The 18,803-nt window shown below is 36.1% G+C and overlaps 1 protein-coding gene across 3 annotated transcripts in view; it reads right to left on the reverse strand.

Annotated features, from left to right (window-relative positions):
- Window positions 1-219: 219 nt before the first annotated feature.
- Window positions 220-18,803, reverse strand: part of EPDR1 (ependymin related 1) — a 34,479-nt gene continuing 15,895 nt past the window's right edge. Inside the window, exons 2-4 of one of the 3 annotated variants that reach the window (XM_039849263.1) lie at window positions 2,937-3,145; window positions 1,578-1,770; window positions 220-614 (exon numbers count right to left, since the gene is read on the reverse strand). In XM_039849263.1, coding sequence (XP_039705197.1) covers window positions 599-614; window positions 1,578-1,770; window positions 2,937-3,145 — 418 coding nt within the window. In that variant the 3' untranslated portion in view covers window positions 220-598. Of the gene's footprint in view, window positions 615-1,577; window positions 1,771-2,936; window positions 3,146-4,705; window positions 4,867-18,220; window positions 18,337-18,803 lie in introns of those variants that run through there. The other 2 variants (XM_039849264.1, XR_005649946.1) reach the window with 2 other exon arrangements.

An 18,803-nucleotide genomic window follows, 5' to 3' on the forward strand; every position in this document is an offset into this window, starting at 1 on the left:
TAAATGTATCAAAGAACACTTAGAAATGCAATTAAATTTGTTTTTTGAAATAATGTAAACTGTGCATAATACAGATTGTTTTCTGTAGGTGTTGCAAGTTTTTTCTGGCAATAGACGAGAGAGAGAGAGAGAGAGAGAGAGAATGATTAATAGATGATAGATGATAGATAATTGCTAGATAGATAGATAGATGATAGATGATAGATGATAGATAGATAGATAAGAGAGAGAGATACTTGATAGACAGAAGAAACACAATATTAGAATAATGTAGAGTAATAAATTTTATTACTGGGAGTCTTCCTAGATTAGCAAACCCAACCCCATTAATAGATGAGGAAACTAAGAATCAGAGAGGCTGGTATTCTCCACTCTACAAATCTTTAGGGCACTGACCATGTGCCAGGCTCTTACTCGGTGCTGGACATATAAAGTAAACAGAACACAGTACCCATATGCAAGGAGCTCATAGCCCAGCTAGTGTGTGATAGTGTCCAGTAAGCAGGAAATTACACATAGCCGAAAGAAGTATTTTGAGAACAGCATGCTGAAGCTGCAAGGTGCACCCGATTCAAGCTTGAGAGCAGCATTCCAAAGATCATATGTGAGCTGACCTGGGAAGAATGAGCAGAAGTCAGATAAATATAGTGGTTGTAAAATAGTGCCCCAGGAAGACCAAGGTGAGGAAAAGCATAGTGCATGTAGTTAATTAAAGGAGTTTGAATACAAGGGAATTCTAGTTCTGGATTTTGGAGACAATAGTCTTCTGATTCCTAGTTCAGTGCTATTTTTAGAACACTACTTGTCTCTGTGGGTCTCCTAACAAGTATGTGATGATTCAGCACAAATATCAATACTCTTACATAGAAAAAAGGAAGCACACATATAATGGCACATGCTTGCTTACCCAGAGAAAATGAAAACTTTCAAACTCTCTTGTTTAAAATGTCTCTTTAGCGGAATAATTACTTTGTATTATAGCCTTTCATTTCCTCCAAAAATGTTTACATCAATAGGTTCATGCTATAAAGCTCTTAAGTCTGGAAGGAATTTCAAGGGATCACTTTGTCAGTCAGTAATGAAGGAAGCATGAGGGCATGGTGCAGAGGGAGCAGTGTCACCACCCCGGTGTAGGCAATCAAAGGATCATTATCTGTAGAGAACTTAAAAATTAATAGTTAAACTGACCAAAATTGTTCTACTTTTCACTGTTACTATATGCAATCTGACAGTTTTCAGTAATATCAGTAATAAAACATTCCTCTCTGCCAAGGCAAATTGCTCCCACTGACCCTCAGTAAGTAAACCACTGCACTTCGTATATACCGGCACATGCAGGAAGCACAGCACCCATATAGGCTACATGAAGTCCCCATGTTCATCTCTTCAGTTCATATTACCACATAGCTTGAGGAGTAAAGATCATGTGTATGAAAAACCCCCATCAATGTTTATCTTCCTAAAATTATGATATATCTCCAAAGAAGATTCTTATCTCTCAAATCTCAAATTCTTTTTGAGTGAAGGCCCCCGGCATCTGATGTTCTATGCTGTCACTTCTGCATTCACAGGCTTACCAGGCACAGTCCTTGCTCATCCTCTCCAACTGGGCTGTCTGGCACGTGCTTGGGGGAATAAACACCGAGGGGTCTTTAATGCCCAGTTGTATGTCGAAAAACCGTGTGGACAATAACACACTATAATTTTTGGTGAAGGTTTCCTGGACAGGATAGCAATCTTTGATTGTATAAATGCCAATCCAGGTTTCATCTATAAGAGTAAAGGAAGTTGACTTTTTAATATAGAAAAAAGGCAAAATGCCTTTTTTTTTTATTGTGGTAAAATATACATAGTTTACCATTTTAACTATTTTTAAGTACAGTTCAGTGGCATTAAGTACATTGACATCATTGTTGTGCAACCATCACTACCACCCTCTCCAGAACTTGTTCATATTCCCCAATTGAAACTCTATGCCCATTAAACACTAACTCCTCATTCCCCTCCCCCAGTCCCTGGCAACCACCACCTTACTTTCTGTCTCTATGAACTTGATTACTCTAGGTACCTCATATCAGTAGAATTAAACAGTATTTGTCCTTTAGTGACTGGTTTATTTCACTCAGCATAATGTCCTCAAAGTTCATCCATGCTGTAGTATGTGTCAGAATTTCCTTCCTTTATAAGGCTAAATAATATTCCACTGTATGAATATACCACATTTTGTTTATCCATTCATCTGCTGATGGGCACTTGGGTTGTTTCTACCTTCTGATGATTTTGAATAATTCTGCTATAAACATGGATGTTCAACTCTCTGATCCCTTGCTTTCAATTCTTTTAGGTATATACCGAGAAGTGCAATTGCTGAGTCATATGGTAATTCCATACTTAATTTTTTTCGGGTGAGCTGCCATACTGTTTCTACAGTATATAAACCTGTTTTTGACAGTCTTGGGGTAGGTGTGTTGGCAGTAGAGCAGAGAAGAGCCTCACATCTATGTATAAAAGCAAACACTCAAAATAATGGAAGTAAATCTGGTGACTGAAACTTTAGAAAGTAATGTGGGGGAAGGAAAAGGAAGCCCCCAATTCTAATGTGTGCCTTAGACGAATACCTTCCCTGTCACTGGTCTCTGAGGGGGATGAGAGATCATTAAGTGACAGAATCAAGGCTAGGTTTATAAGAGCTAATGTGGCAGAAAGGTACCAGTAGTTCTAGAAGGCTGAGGTGTATCAAATATGATGCTTAGATCCTAGTGCTACACAACTAGCTGAGTACACATGGGGATGTCAGCAGGGCAGGGGGTGGGGCTTTAAACAATTCAATTAAGCTTATAAATTTCCCTAACAGCTATTTTCCTTAATGGACTTAAATATTTTTTCCCATCATGCTTCCTGAGATGCAGCCCTCCCATACTTTTTTGAACCCTTACATGATCTTGCTGACTTTCTGTCAGACCACTCCTGGACAGTAATCTGCTCCTGCGGCCCGCCTATGGAGTACTGGTCCTCAAAGGTAGAGTTCTGGGGAATGTCAAGAGGGTCCCAGGGGTCCGTCAGGATGATCTTGGAGCACTGTTTGGTGGCTTGTTCAATCTGAAACATCACTCCATCTTTATAGAGCAAAATATATTCAAACAATCTGAAAGACAGATTAAAAGAGAATAGTTCAGGACTTTAAGTTACTATTATCATGGCTTTACCAGTACAAAAGCCAAAAGCCTTTGATATAAATTACTCTTAAAAATACAAAACAAATAGTTTTGCTTGTAGGCAATCTTTTCTTTATTTACTTATTTATAAACACTAGATATACAAACAACCCAAATAAGAACTAATCAAAGCTCAGAGCTCAAAACTGAATATTCACTGGACAATTACTTATCTAGTACCATATGCCAGACTCTGTCCTTAGGATACAAACATGAGAAAGACCTGGTCCTCGGTTAACAGGTGGCTTGTAATCTATCTTTTAGATAGAGGGACGCAGGAGGATTTGACTCTTGGCTTGGATGAGTTCTCTTTGCTGCACTAAGTCAAGGAATTACAGGGATGTGTATACTGAATGTAGGACAAGAACTCATTGAGGATGGATCAGGCACCTGTGCCTCATTGTCTTAACTTTCAATCATGAGGGCTTTGATGAGGAGGTACAGCTGTGCTGAGAATGGGAACCGCTCACGTACTGGAAGGAGGCTAAGACAAGCCAGGGCAAAAGTTGAAGGGATCCCAGAGTGACTGGCTTCCCACGCAGTTTGTCTACATGCTCTCTGCCTCATTTCTTGTGCCCTTGTGCACACCCTATTCCTAGGCTGTGCTGAGAGTCAGCAGACCTCTCCATGATCACCTTGCGTACTGTGTTGTCAATAGTCCTCTGTCATTCTTGAAGCTAAGAAATTTTGGTGTTGAGTGAAGACACTGAATTTCTATGTGTTTGGTTGTCCACCCAAAACTTAGGCCATGCTGCCGGTTGAGCAAAGTAAGGTTGCAGCCTTGATCTCAAAAAGTGAAATATGCAACACCTAAGGGTGGAAGAGCTTAGAGAAGTGGCTTTTAATGAGCAACTAAAGATAGCCAACGCAAACTATCGGTGGTATATAAATCTCTACTCCACAGCACCCATGAGGGATGCCTGTTGTCCATCCCAAGTCTGAGCTTAGAAATTACATCCTTTGGGAAAAAGTATCATAAATGATCACTGTCTATATAGTCAAAACAGTATTACTGTTGGCATTATGCTTCCATTTTCTATGAGCTGGTACAAAAGTATATACATGGCCACATTTTATACATTTAGATATATCTAGCCTGATATTCCAGAAAATATATGAAATGGCTTATAAGGCTAAACCAAAACACAGACATTTAGAAGTAAGAATGTATGTAGACAGAAATGTAAGTGTTCCTTTTATTTCATATTGCTCAAAAATGGAGCCAGCCTCTTAAATATACATGTAAGATTCACATCAAACCCTTTGGAGGAATTTAGGGTCAGATTGTCACTGTTTTCTCATCAAGTCCCTGGCACATCAGAGTCTAAACATTCATGGAAGGAATATAAAAGCAGCAGCAGTTTCAGAGCGTAGTCCATTCATAAATATGGGAATTTTTGTGCGTACACAAATCCAGTCCCACAGACCCACCCACCTCCCTCAAAACACTTGTACTGTTTGCCTGCGAGGGTGGTCAGTATTCTCCTCACCATCAGCATCATCCTCTTGCACTTTCCCAAGTTTAAGGTGTTTAGCCTAGCGGGTCATTCCTAGTTTTTGCTGAAACTCCAGTTGTGTGCTTCCCAAATTGCCATGATTGTCTTCTGGAAGATATGCAGGCATGTTCCTTCTTGAGAACAGCCCTCAGCCCCTGAATCCACAAGAGGACAGAAGTGAGGTCTTGGCAGCCACATGTGCACACATGGCTTGGTCATACTCAGCAGAGTTGGCCAGGCCAGAGATGGATGCCTGACACAGGGCAGGACAAATAGCTTCTTTCCCTGAGATACGTGGAATTGTGAAAAAAGTTCTGCCAGTCAATCTCTTTGTGTTTCTGGATATGTCATAAATAAACACAGAAGCTGTGGGAGGCTAGTTTCCAACATGTGAATTGAGTAAGAGCAAAGAATATAGCAGAGAGAAGCAGGAGCAGCCTGGGATTCAAACAGCTGTTCAGTTCCTGGATACATTTCTTTTCTGAGGCCCAGTGCCTGAAGATCCCCCTGCAAAGTTGTTAAGTTTCCTTTGTTCTAATAAACTTCCCTTTTTCTGCTTAGAACTTTTTGCGTGACTCATAACCAGGGCTTGTTTCTAATATAGTTGAAGACCCCACTGTTCCATCTAGAGCTAGGTAATAGCTGCCAGCACAGCTGTTCTGGGAGAGGCACAGCATAGCCTACTTCAGAACCAAGTGCCAACAACACTTGGTCAGTCGCCTGCCAGGGATGGGCAGGGACAGCAGGAGAAGAACTCTGCCAATTTCATTGTTTTCCTGAGGCTAGCTCTGCCTATACGACTAAGTACAATTTAATTTTAAAATGAGAATTCCAGGCTTGCAACAATCATTAAAAAATGTTAACATTTGTTCATTCTGGGTGGTCTGAACACATGTGTTTGTTCTGGTGTTTTCTGTTCTTTTCTGTTTCAAAATATATTTTTAATTGAGGGCATAGTCTGATATTGCACTATGCTGACAACGCTTTAAGCAAAACAGAAAATATTAATTTAATGAAAAACAAAATAGAACTGTAATAATTCATTTTTCAAAATACCATGTGGATTAAATGTAAATACTGCTTTGTTTGAACTTTTGGAAAAGATTTTCATGATGCTCTAGCAGCTTGTATGTTTACATGAACATATGCATAGTTAAGATGTAAGGTTCTTTATTGAAAATAGGATATAGGGCATGGAGCCCGACAGAGCCAGAAGGGTAAAACTCAGAGGGCAGCCAGGGTTCAAATGAGTCATTGGCTTGAGATGCTGTGTGGGTAATAACTGTAGACCCAAAGGACTGACCAAATTCAACAGAAACTGGATCCTGGGAGGTGAGATCAAAGCCTGGCATTGAAGTGAAGGAAGTTGTCACAAACTGTGCCGGTGGGATGCGGTCAAGCAAGATAAGGTGCTAGAATAAATGTCTAGGACAAGTCAGGCAGGCCAGCCCTGGGTCAATGACAGAGTGCAAATTCCTTGCTGACCAGACACCAAGCAAAGCACATTCCAGGGGAGATCTCACACCAGGCCTCAGCTGTGAGTAAGGTCAGGCTCTCAGGTCTGGCCAAGGATCCGTGGCAACCTCAGTGCACAGAAGGTGCCCAGAGCTCTACTTTTCCTCTGGGACAATGAATTTTTATTGCTTTTGACAAAATTCTCAGGCTGCGTTGACAATTTCTATTATTTCCTAAAAATCTATTTTCTTAAAAGTTAGGCTCTACCATTTCCATGTTTTCCAAAACAATGAAAACCTGTGGAAGTTCTATTTATTTTGAAAATAGGTTTCTGGTTTTTGTAAAACTGATTCATGTCTGATATAGAAAATTCATACAATACAGAAATGGAAAAAAGGAATAAAAATTATTCAGAAATTCTTAACTGATAGAAATAACTGTGCATGTGTGTCTAAAGGTATGTTGATTTTTTAATTTAAATTTTTAGTTTTAATTGTGGTAAAATACATATAGCACAAAATTGACCATCTTAACCATTTTTAAGTGTACAGTTCAGTAGTGCTAAGTACATTCACATTGTTGTGAGACTGACCAATCTCCAGAACTCTTTATTTTGCAAAATTGAAATTCTATATCCATTAAACAACCCCCCATTCCCCCATCCCCCAGCTCCGGGCAACTACCATTCTACTTTCTATCTCTATGTATTTGATCACCCTAAATATCTCATATAAGTAGAATCATACAGTAGTTGTCCTTTTGTGATTGGCATATTGCACTTAGCATGATATCCTCAAGGTTCATCCATGTTGTAGCACATCAGAATTTTCCTTCCTTTTTAAAGGTTAGGAATTTTCCTTTTTATGCATATATCACATTTTGTTTATCCATTCATCCACGGATTGACACTGGGTTAGTTCTAACTTTTGGCTATTATGAATAATGCTTCTATGAATATGGGTGTGCAAATATCATATTGATTTATCAATCTGTGTATTATACACATTTTATGAAATTGAACATTATTTCTTTTCAAACCTGCATTTTAAAAATTTATTTAGTTTTGAGTATACAGTACATTGGTTAGACATCTATATAGCTCATAAAATGATCTCTCCAGTTGCTTCCTCCCTCCCCTGACCCTCCATCTAGCCAACGTATTAATGCTAACTGCATTCTCTATGCCATGCTCCCCTTCCCCATGACCATCCATCAGCTACTAATTTGTACTTCTTTAACCCTCCTCCCCATTCTCCCAACTCCCCAACTCCCCTCCTCTCTGTCTATCACCAAATTGTCCACTATATTTGTGAGTCTGTTTTTGATTAGTTTGTTCTTTTTATTCCTTAGATTCCACATATAAGTGAAATCGCATAGTGTTTATCTTTCTCTGACTTTCCTTCTAGGTCCATCAAAGCAATATCTTTTTCCATCCCTTTCCTTTTAGTCTGTGTGTGTCTTTTAATCTGAAGTGAATCTCTTGTAGGCAGCATGTAGGGGTCTTATTTTCTTATCCATTCATCCACTCTATCTTTTAGTTGGAGCACTTAATTCTTTTCCATTTGAGTTACTTATTGATAGGAATGTTATTGTTACCATTCTTTATTCCTGTTTTTGATACATGCTTTTTCTTCTTAAAGAAGTCCCTCCAACATTTCCTGTCATACTGGCTTGGTGGTGATAAATTCCTTTAGCCTATTTTTGCCCGAGAAGCTCTTTACCTGTGATTCAACTAAATGATAGCTTTACTGGATAAAATATTCTTAGTTGTAGATCCTGGTTCTTCATCCTGTTGAATATTTTTTGCCAAGCCCTTCTCTCCTGCATAGTTTTTTTGAGAAATCAGGTGCCAGTCTTATGGGTGTTCTCTTGTAGGTAATTATCTGCTTTTCTCATGCTGCTTTTAAGAGTTTTTTTCTTTATATTTAAACTTTGGCATTTTAATTACGATGTGTCTTGGTGTGGGCCTCTTTGGATCCCTGGTTTTTGGGGTTCTCTGAGCTTCCTGGGGTTGTATGTCTATTTCCTTCACCAGGTTAGGGAAGTTTTCCATCATTATTTCTTCAAATAGATGTTCAACATCTTGTTTACCTTCAGGTATGCCAATCAGATAGATATTTTGACCTTTAATAGTTTCCCATATTCTCCTTAGATTATTTTTATAGTTTTGGCATCTTTTTTCTTGCCATTCTGATTGACTATCCTTGGCTTTCCCATTTTCTAGATACGTCATTTGATCCTCTTCTTTATTCACTTTGTTTATTCCATTTAATATACTTCTCATTTCAGATAATGTGTTCTTCATTTCAGACTGGTTCCCTTTTGTAATTTCCATTTCTATTTTTTATGTTTTTGATCTATTTGTTGAAATTCTCACTGAATTTATCTACACTCCCCAAAAGTTCATTAAGCATCTTTATAACCAGTTTTTTGAACTCTACATCTGTTAGATTACTTGACTCCATTATATCTGGATCTCTGTTCTGTTCTATCACATGGTTTCTGCTTCTTTGTCTTCCCATTTGGCTGCCTTTCCGTGTATGTTTCTGTGTACTAAGCAAAGCTCCTAAGTCTTCCGGTCTTATTAGTGTAGATTTGTGAAGTAGGTGTCCAGTGGCACAGTCCTGAGAGGGATTCAGCCGTAGACCAAATTTAGCCCAAGCCCCTACCCCTCCGGGACTACCTGTTGAGATTCAGCAAGCAATCCAAAGATGCTGTGCTTATAGCTACCTCAAAAGGCCACACCAGAAACCAAGGCCAGCTGCCTCCACTGTGAATCTAGGTTCAGCAAGGAGCACCTGATTCACTGAGGATATACCTGGATGTGGCTTGGGTCGGGCAGCAAGTTGGGGGAGATGGAGTTTCAGGGAATCCTCTGGGCAAAGAGACCTTTGTTATCCAGTTTGATGACATCTCTGCTATGGAGGCACTGTGTCTGTGCACAGGTAGTGGGGAGGGCTCAACAGGGAACAATGGATACCGCTGGCACTTCTGTACAGCGAGTCTTGCTTCGGTGCTCCAACAATGTCTCTTTTTAAGTCCCTGGTGCCCCTTTAGCATAGCCGAATTGGCACTGGTGCTCAGAGTGAGCAGGTCCATCACTGTGAAAAACACGGCCCCTATAAGAGGAGTCTGCTGCCGCCGCTGCCACTGCCGCAACCTCTGTCCCACTCAGCCACTCCAGACCGGACAGCTCGTGCCCTACCTCATCCTACATTCTGCCATTGCAGGGTAATTTCTTGGATTTCTCCCTAGTTGTATGGCTTGTTCATCTAGATCCCAGGTGATTTTCTCCTTGTTTGCTCCTTGTTTCTGTCACAACTTTGATTTGATCGCCAGAGGGATGAACAGAGCCTCTATCAACTATGCCATTTTTTTCCTCCCTAACCTGCATTTTTTAATTTAAAATTTTCTTCTCGTTATCTTTCCTAGTCAAATACAGCTCAATGAAATCATTTTTTTCCTAATTTATTATAAAATATTTTAAATATGCAAGAGTTGAAAGATCAGTACAATGATTACCTTTATATCTATCACTTAGATTCACACATGGTTACATTTTGTTGTATTTGTTATGTCTATTTTATAATTATTTCTCAGAAACAAGGACTTCCTGCCTCATGTCCACAATACCATTATCACACTTAAGAAATAAATTCATTCTCTAATATCAGCTAATATCTGGTTTATGTTAAATCGTACCTGAAATATATTTTAAAGCTAATTTCTTAAATAAAAATCCAATCGACGTTCAAGCATTATATTTGGTTGTTATGTCTCTTCTCTTTTAAAAATCTGGAACACTACTACTATATTTTTAACATGGCATTGACTTTTTGAAGATTCTATGTTTGCAGGTATTCTACATTCTAGATTTCTTTGATAGTTTCCTCATGATGTCATTTAACTTGTTCCTCTTTTGATTAGACATGTGTTAAGGAAATTTTGGAAAGAGCGTGTTGTTGGTAAGGCTGTGTACTTCATGTTGCATCACATAAGAAGACACGTGATGTCCCATCCTACTATTGATGCTACTAACTTTAATGACCAAGTTATGTGGTTAGTCCAGATGTGTCTGTCATAAAAGTGATACCTTTTGCAATTACCAATTTGTGAGTGATACTTCATGATGCTGGGGATATTCTGTTACCTTATAACTGTCAATTAGTGGTTTTAGGTAAAAGTATTTTCTGAATAATGGCATAGCAAATGACATCTATTTATCTATCTATCTATCATCTATCTATCTATCTATCTATCTATCTATCTATCTATCTATCTATCTATCATCTATCTATCTAAGTACCACTCTGCCTCTTGGGTTTTTATTTATTCAACATAAGACAAAATAATTATTCCTTGCGATGCTTGAATTGTCCTTAGTTCGGTCAATGGGAGCTCCTTCCAACTGGTATTTGTGGCTTTTGGCATAATCCCATTAGTCTTTGAGTGCTTCCTGGCTTTCTATGACACAAGGTGTCCCTGGCTTACCTTGGACTTCCCTGGTGCCAAATCAGATATCAGTCATTTATCTAAAGAACCCTGGAACTTAGTTGGAAACAACTTATAAACTGATATCGGGGGTGGTAGATGTACTCGTTGTCACTGGGATGTCATTGCTTTGAGGACCTTGTAGTGGTCAGAGTTTTCTACATTAAAAAAAAAAGAATGAATTCACATTGATATTTCCAATTTAAATTTAACATTATAGGTTGTTCCCTGTTGTTTTTATATTCGTATCTTTTCTCTTAAAATAAAAATCATGCTTCCTAAAATCATTAGCAAATTTATTGCTTTATGCTATAATAGTTACAAAATAATAATTTCAAAACAATATCAGAACTGCTGAGTGAAATTTAAGATTTCATTGCAGCACTTTTTGTCCTCAGAATATAAGTCACTAGGATTTAGAGCCAGTACTACGTTAAAAATGCACTTGGGATAATCTATTCTCTGTGTGGTCATGTTCCCAGATTGATATATCGTTAGGTTCAATTATTTCAGTTTGTTCTCAATTCAGGGACTTTACACTTTTCCTCTTTGATTTATTATATTATTTAAATATGTAAAAATTTTCATGTTTCAAAATTCAGAACGATATATAAAGGGAAATCTCACTCCTATTTCAATCCCCTCCCCCCAATCCTTAATCCTCTCTGTGGAAAACACTGTTCACTGGCTTCCATGTTATTTTCCTTCTTGTCTTTTGACAAAAAAATAAAGAAATGCATGTGTGCATTCTCATTTCCCTCTCTTCTTTACAGAAAAATGTAGCACACTATATACACTTTTCTGCACCTTGTTTTTTTTTCTCATTAGAGGTTGTTGTTTACTCTTCTTTATGGCAGTATAAAAATTTATTGTGTATAAGTACCATTGTTTAGTCAGTCTCCTATTGATGAATACTGAGTTGTTTCCCTTCCTATGAGATTGCCCCAAAAGCCACAATGAATAATCTTCCGCTATTTTGTAGGTGTATATTTAGGGTAAACTACTAGATGTGATATTATTAGGTCAAAAGGTATTTTGTTAAATGTTATCAGATTTCATTCTATAGGGTTGCACATTTTGCACTCCTCTCAGCATTGTATGAGAGTGCCTGTCTTCTTTGTAGTCTTGCCAACAGAACATGTTGTCAGGCTTGAATTTATGCCAATTTGATAAGTAAGAAATGTTATCTGTCAGGTGTTTTCTTAAGAACTTTTTTTTGAGGTAAGTATAACATATATACAATAGACTGCATATATCTACAGTGTAGAGCTTGAGCAATTTTACAAAATGAACTGGAAGGCATCCCAGAAGTCTTTTGCAGTAGTGTGGTTCAAATTCGCCTTCACCCAATACAGTCCATTGAGCATCTTTTCATATATTTAAGGGCCACTTGACTTTTTTTCTGTGAAATGACTCCTCATTTCTCTGCACCTGATGTTTTTTCCCTCAATTTTCTATAGCTCATTAATTAACCTTTTGTGTCTAAGTTGCAGATATTTTTCTCTGCCATTTGTTTGTTGACTTTAAATTTTTTCTACAAAGCAAAAGATTTTGCATTTTTTTTGTCAAATTCCCTTTATTACTTTTGAATTTTCTGATATTTAGAAAAACTTTCCCTATTTCCAGGTTATAAAATAATTCACTATTATCTCTGTATAGTTTCATTTTGTTAAAATTTAGATCTTCAATCTATTTGGAGTTTATTCTTGTGTATGGTGTGATATCAGAATGCAGTTTTATCTTTTCCCAATTATTATAAGACCATTGATTAAAAAGTTGATCTTTTTTCAAGTGATTTAAGATGTCGCCTTATCCTATACCAATTCCAGTTGCATGTGGGTTTATTTCAGGACTGCTTTATTCTATTGCATTGTCTATATATCCATGCACCTGTCTCACTGCTTTAATTACAGAGACTTAATAGCGTGTTTCATAATCTGGTAGAATGTACTAGTCCTTCCACTGTTTCCTTCTTTTCCAAGGTTTTCCTAAATATTTAGTTTTTTTTCATTTTTCCATATAAAATTTAGAACCAAGTTATTTAGCTCCTAAAAACCCCCAAACACTTTGCATCTGGGGGAAGGATTGAGTTAAATTTATATATTAATGTAGAAAGAATGGATATCTTTATACTTTTGAGTCATCCTATTACCATAAAAAAATCTCTTTCCATTTTTTCAAATCTTATTTTGTGTCTTTTTGTATATTTCAGGAGTGTTTGAATTTTTTCCTATACAGATTTTGAACATTTCCTTTAAATTTATTCCTAAGTAGTTTATCTTTTGTTGTCGCTGTTGTTGTTTTAAACAAAATCTTCTCTTCCATTGTATTTTCTAGCAGACCTTTCATGCTAATTTTATATACAGCTACCTTACTAAATTATCTTGTTTGCATTAGTTTTCTTTTTTAGATCTTTTGTGTTTTCCAAGTATACTGAATCCATATCATTGGCAGAGATGGATTTTATCTCTTCTAATTCTTGTACATCTAATTATTTTACCTTTCTGATTATGTTGGCCAATAAATCCAACACAATATCAAATAAAATAAAGATAATGGACATCTTTGCCTCCTTCCTGGGTTTAGTAGGAAAAGAGGCTATAATTTCAATACTAAGTAAATTAAAAACTATACAGAGTTTATTATATTAAGAAAGTATCAATTAGTTCTTAGTTAATGCTTTGTATCAGAAATGCTTATTGAATTTTATCAAAAGGATTTCTGGAAACTGAAAAGATGATCACATGTTTATTTTCATAGGTGCTTATGGATTCCCTAAAACTGAATTATCCTTGCATTTCTAGAAAAAGCCTCACTTGATCATAATGTATTCTTTTTTTTATGTGCTGTTAATTTGCTCTTTGGAATTTTTAATCAATTATTGTTTCTATTTTCATAAATGAGAATGCTTTACAATAATTTTATTAGATGCATATTCTCATATATATGTACCATATTTTGTTTCCATAATCCCTACTCATGACCACTTAGACCATTTCTAATTTGTTAATATTAATGATACTAAATAAAAATTGGAGATAAACCCTTTTTCCTTCCTGTGTTTACAATCAAATGGAAAATTTATAGACTGTCCTCGTTGGAGCAAAGGAAATTCCTATTTTATATTTTATGAGATACTACTATTTCCCAAAAAGGAACACTGGAATTTTAACCGGATATAAAGCTTCATCAAATTTTCTTTTTTCTTTTTTCTTTTTTTAAATGACAGTTTATTTATTTATTTATTTTTTCATACCATATATATATAATTTTTTTAACATTTTATTTTTTTACTTTCCCCCTCCCTGCTCCCTTCTGGTAACCACTAGTCCATTGTCCATGTCCATGAGTCTCTGTTTGTTTGCCTGTTCATTTGTTGCTTTTACATTTATATCCCACATATGTGATAACATGTGATTTTTCAACCTCTTCTGTCTGGCTTATTTCACTTAATATGATTTTTTCAAGGTCCATCCATGTTGTTCCAAGTGGCAGTATTTCATCTCTTCTTATGGTTGAGTAATATTCCATTGCATACAGCTTCTTTAGCTTCATCTATCACAGGACACTTCAGTTGCTTCCATGTCCTGGCCACTGTGAATAATGCTGCTATGAACATCGGTGTGTAAATATCTTTTTGAATGTGAGTTTTTGAGTCTTTGGGGTAAAGAGCCAGTAGAGGTATTGCTGGATCAAATGGTAGGTCAATTACATCAATTTCTTTCTACTAGATACTAAAAGTTTACCTTACTATAAGGCAGGAGAAAACATTTCTGTATAGTTTTTCTACTTCAGGATAAGGTTTATAGACAACACCAAAAGCACTGTAAAGAAGCTTAGGGCAAGGAATCAAGGTTCCCAGTCTACCACTGGTGAGCTGTATGATCATAATTTTAATCTCCTTATTTCTCATATGTAAAAAGAGACTAAAATTTTAAAGCTGAAAGCACTATTATGATGATGATTTTCGATAATGGATATAAAATTGTTATATATTTTAATATATGTACTGCCTAAGCATGTACAAAATTATTATATAAATGTAAGGATTTATAGCTTTGTAAGAAAGTCTGATTATAGTTGTGTTTACTATAATTAGTTCATTTTTAACAAGGAAACTACTCATTTAACTTGTATAACACTTGATCTACTATGTAACAAGAAGGGTTAATTCATTCAGGTCAGATGGCAAGATAAAGAGAGAGAACATTCCTAAGTGCTATAGTGGATCTTTTTATAGAATACCCAGAAGGTATTCCCACTCTTTCTCCCTTGTCTGCCTCTCAATACAGAGGCTGAGAAATTATACTCATATACTCATTTTCTTAGTCTCCTTTGTAGCTACAGGTATAATTGGTTCTGGCACTGGACAACTAAAAGGAAGTCTGTAAGGAGAAAGAATTCCCTGGAAATTTCTCTCAAAAGAGAAAAGGAGAATAAAGGAGATATGGTATATATATATATACCATCCTCCTATTACTATTAAGCCATAACAATGATAAAATATTGCCATTTGTAACAAGGATGGATCTTGAGTTTATCACGCCAAGTGAAATAAGTCAGACAGAAAAGGACAAGAACCATACGATTTCACCTACATGTGGGATATAAAACAAAAAGCAACAAATTAAACAAACAAAACAAACTCATAGATACAGACAACAGAATGGTGGTTACCAGAAGGGAATGGAGAGGGTGGAGGACAAAGAGTATAAAGAAGGTCGAATATATCCTGATGAAAGGAAACTAGACTTGGGTGGTGAGCACACAACGGGGTGTACAGATGTTGTATTCTAAAGTTGTACATCTGAAATTTATATAATAGTATTAACCAATGTTACCCCAATGCATTTAATTTAAAAAATTCAATGTTAAAAAAAGAGAAGAGAATCTCTGTTCTATTCCTCTTCTTTCATTTCCTGTCTTTGAACATACGTGTGTAAGGATATAATGCTTGCAGTGGAGATAGCATGCCATCTTGCAACTAAGCCCACATAAGAATGGCAGAGTAGATGGATGGAAAAGAACCTGAGGCCTTGATGAAACTGTTAAGTCAAATCCGAAACATGCATCGCCAGAATTCTGAGGTAAAAAAGAAACATATTTGTAGTTTAAGCCTCTGCAAGTCAGACTTGCTGAGGCTGAAAGCACTTTAAATGAAATAAGCAAAAACCACTGTTTTACAAGGCATTACCTATTGAATTCCTTATAACAAGTCTATGAGGGCCTTCTCTTCCAGAATAAGCAGAGCCCAAGAATTTGGCTAATCCTAAAACCCAAAATACCAGAGCCTGGCCTGGGCATAGATGACCCTGAACAGCTACTGTTTTATAGCCGAGAGGCAATCATTTTTCTGTCCTGAATTAGGGTAGTCAAGAGAAAAAACAAACAAATAATAAATAAAATAAAACAATATAAGGATTGGAAAATTCAGCTGACTGAATTAGCTTTTTTCTTTTTCTTTTTTAACAGATAAGAAAATATGAGGGTCAGAACATAACTTAATAGTAAATAATAGTGCCAGAATTCGACTCCAGGTCTGATCTCCAATCAGACTCATTCTAATTCGCTGATACCAGGCTACTTCTCTCCTTCTACAGGGGAAAGACTGATTCTTCCCATTCACAAAGAACTAGTTGGCCATCCAAGATATATTAAATTACAGCAAAGGGAGTAGACAGATATTATATTGTGATTACAAAAGACCTTTGGCTTTTATGTAAGAAACTGGACAAACTTTGGATTTGTTTGATATGCAATATAATAGATTAGTAATGCATGCCAGCTCTCTGACTCTTAGCAGGAACAATTAAGCTGAGGCCTCTTGCCATTCTGGCGTATACTAAGACTGAGTTACACCCTACAGTAATTATGAGACATAAAAGAAAAATATCATTTTGAAATTGCTGTGTTAGACCCAAACTCATTGTGCAGGCTGATACCAACCACATATAACAAAAGGGAAGATAAATTACTTGAGAATACAGCCTTAGGAAAAGTGAAATCAAAGAACTATTATGTGTTCAATTTAAGAAACTGTAAGGTGATGGACCTCCACTAATTGGATTCCAGTACAAAAGAGGAAAACAGTGCTTAAGAAATTGAAGAGACTTTTTTTTCAAAAAATGTATCTGGATGAATATTGGCAATGTGTAGGCATATATTCTTTCATCTGATGGACAATAATTTTTAAAAAAACTGTTCATAAGACAATAATTCAAGAAGACTTTTTTTTTTTTTTACCACCACTAAAAATACCCGGATTCATTAGTACTGAAATATCCATGTTGCCATGGTACACAGTGATTTCTAGAACTACATATTGGAGGTATAGAAGAGGTTGGGAGGGTACAAGAATAGTCATGCTCATACAGTCAGCACTATGCTTTTCAGTAGAAATGTATCAGTCCCCTTCACATTGGAATATAAATACACATATCCTTCCAGCTAATAGTTAATGAAACTAAAATATAAGTCTCATTTTTTACCCTTCTAGCTAATAGTTAATGAAACTAAAATATAATTCTTATTTTTTGCATTCACTGAAATTTGGGGTGATACTGCATTTAAGAAAAAAAGCAGTAATGTGTGACCACAAGGATAGCTTTCTAGTGAAAAACACGATTATTAAAATAGAAAATGCAGTGGAGGTAGTGTAAAGCACACTGGCTATAAAAAAAAACAAACAAACAAAAAAATACAGAAACAGTAAATTGAAAGGTATTATTAAAGAACTCAGAAAAAAAAGTATGTAAAGTGAAGAAAAGGCTAAAAAAAGGTAAATTTTGGGGACAGATGTAAGAGAACCAATACATGTAAGTAGACAGATATTCTACAAGAAGCAAAGAGAGAAAACAGAGTATCAAATCTCTGGCAATAAAATCTCCCTAGAGCGAGGCATAACCTGGAGACATTAATTAATAAAGTTCAAGGGTAATAGAAACAACCTACAAACGCTTGGGCTGAAAAAAAAATTATTGAAACTAAATCTAAATTACTTTGGTATTAGACTTCTCACCTAGAGCTCTAAGTGCCATAAAAAATTTTAAGCAAAAATATTATTACCCAATGAATTGGATACCCCCAAAATTATCGTTATGTAGGACAGCAATAAGTAGATGTTCTCAGATATTCAAAGTCTCTGAAAGTATACCACCGCAGCAATATCTTCAAGAAAACAAATTGAATAGTTCTCTAGCTAACTGAAACATGAATCAAAATAAAGGATTCAGATACATAAGAATATGAGAGTAAAAGAAATTGCAGTGGATAATAATATGCGTAAAATAATGTTTCCTTTTTTAATATACTGTGTGGCAAAGCTTCTTAGAAGTTTGTACAAACACACAACTATAAAAATTGATCTGCATTTTAACAAGTGAAGAAGTTGACTTTTTAGAGGTTTGACTCAGCATGATGAAAGAAAGGTTTAAAAATCCAAGTACTTTAAATTCTCTTCAACACACTGAGTAAGACCTAAATAAATACTTTTCTTTCACAAAAACAAACAAACAAAAAAACAAACAAACAAAAAACCAAAAAACAACAACAAAAAAACCCAACTTGTGTCCTGGTGTCAGAAAAGTGGATTCCCAAGCTTCATTCTCTAACTCCTTAAGGAGCACTGGTATCTCATGAGGGTGGCTCTTCTGTGGTCCCAAGGGTAAGCCAGACAACACCTGGAGCAGGGCCAGAAGAATCACTGTCCAAAATACAGAGTGTGTGACAAAGGGGAGAGGTAGAGGGCTTATATACGCCCTCTGGGTGGGAGAGAGGGCGAGAGGGCTCCACTACAACACTGCTTAAAAACTTTTCAAAATATGGATAGGAAGTGTAATTTGATGTCAAAAATTATTCTTAACAAAGGGAATATATGATGTAAAATATAAATGGATAATGCTATAAAACCATTTCACAAATCCATGAGTGTATTAAAAATGTAATTATGAGAAAAAAGAAAATACAAATATAGAATATTAGGAAGAACAAAAGGTATCAATAGATAAGGTAGAGTTGTTTAAAAGTTAATAAAATATCATGTACAAACATATCAGTAGAATTTTGATGAAATGGAAGATTTCCTAGGAAAATGTAAATAACAAAAAATGAATCGGAATAAAGCAGAAAGTTAAGTGGATTAATAACC

Source organism: Pteropus medius, unplaced genomic scaffold, assembly GCF_902729225.1.
Source record: "Pteropus medius unplaced genomic scaffold, Ma_sr-lr_union100, whole genome shotgun sequence".
NCBI classification, from domain to species: domain Eukaryota; kingdom Metazoa; phylum Chordata; class Mammalia; order Chiroptera; family Pteropodidae; genus Pteropus; species Pteropus medius.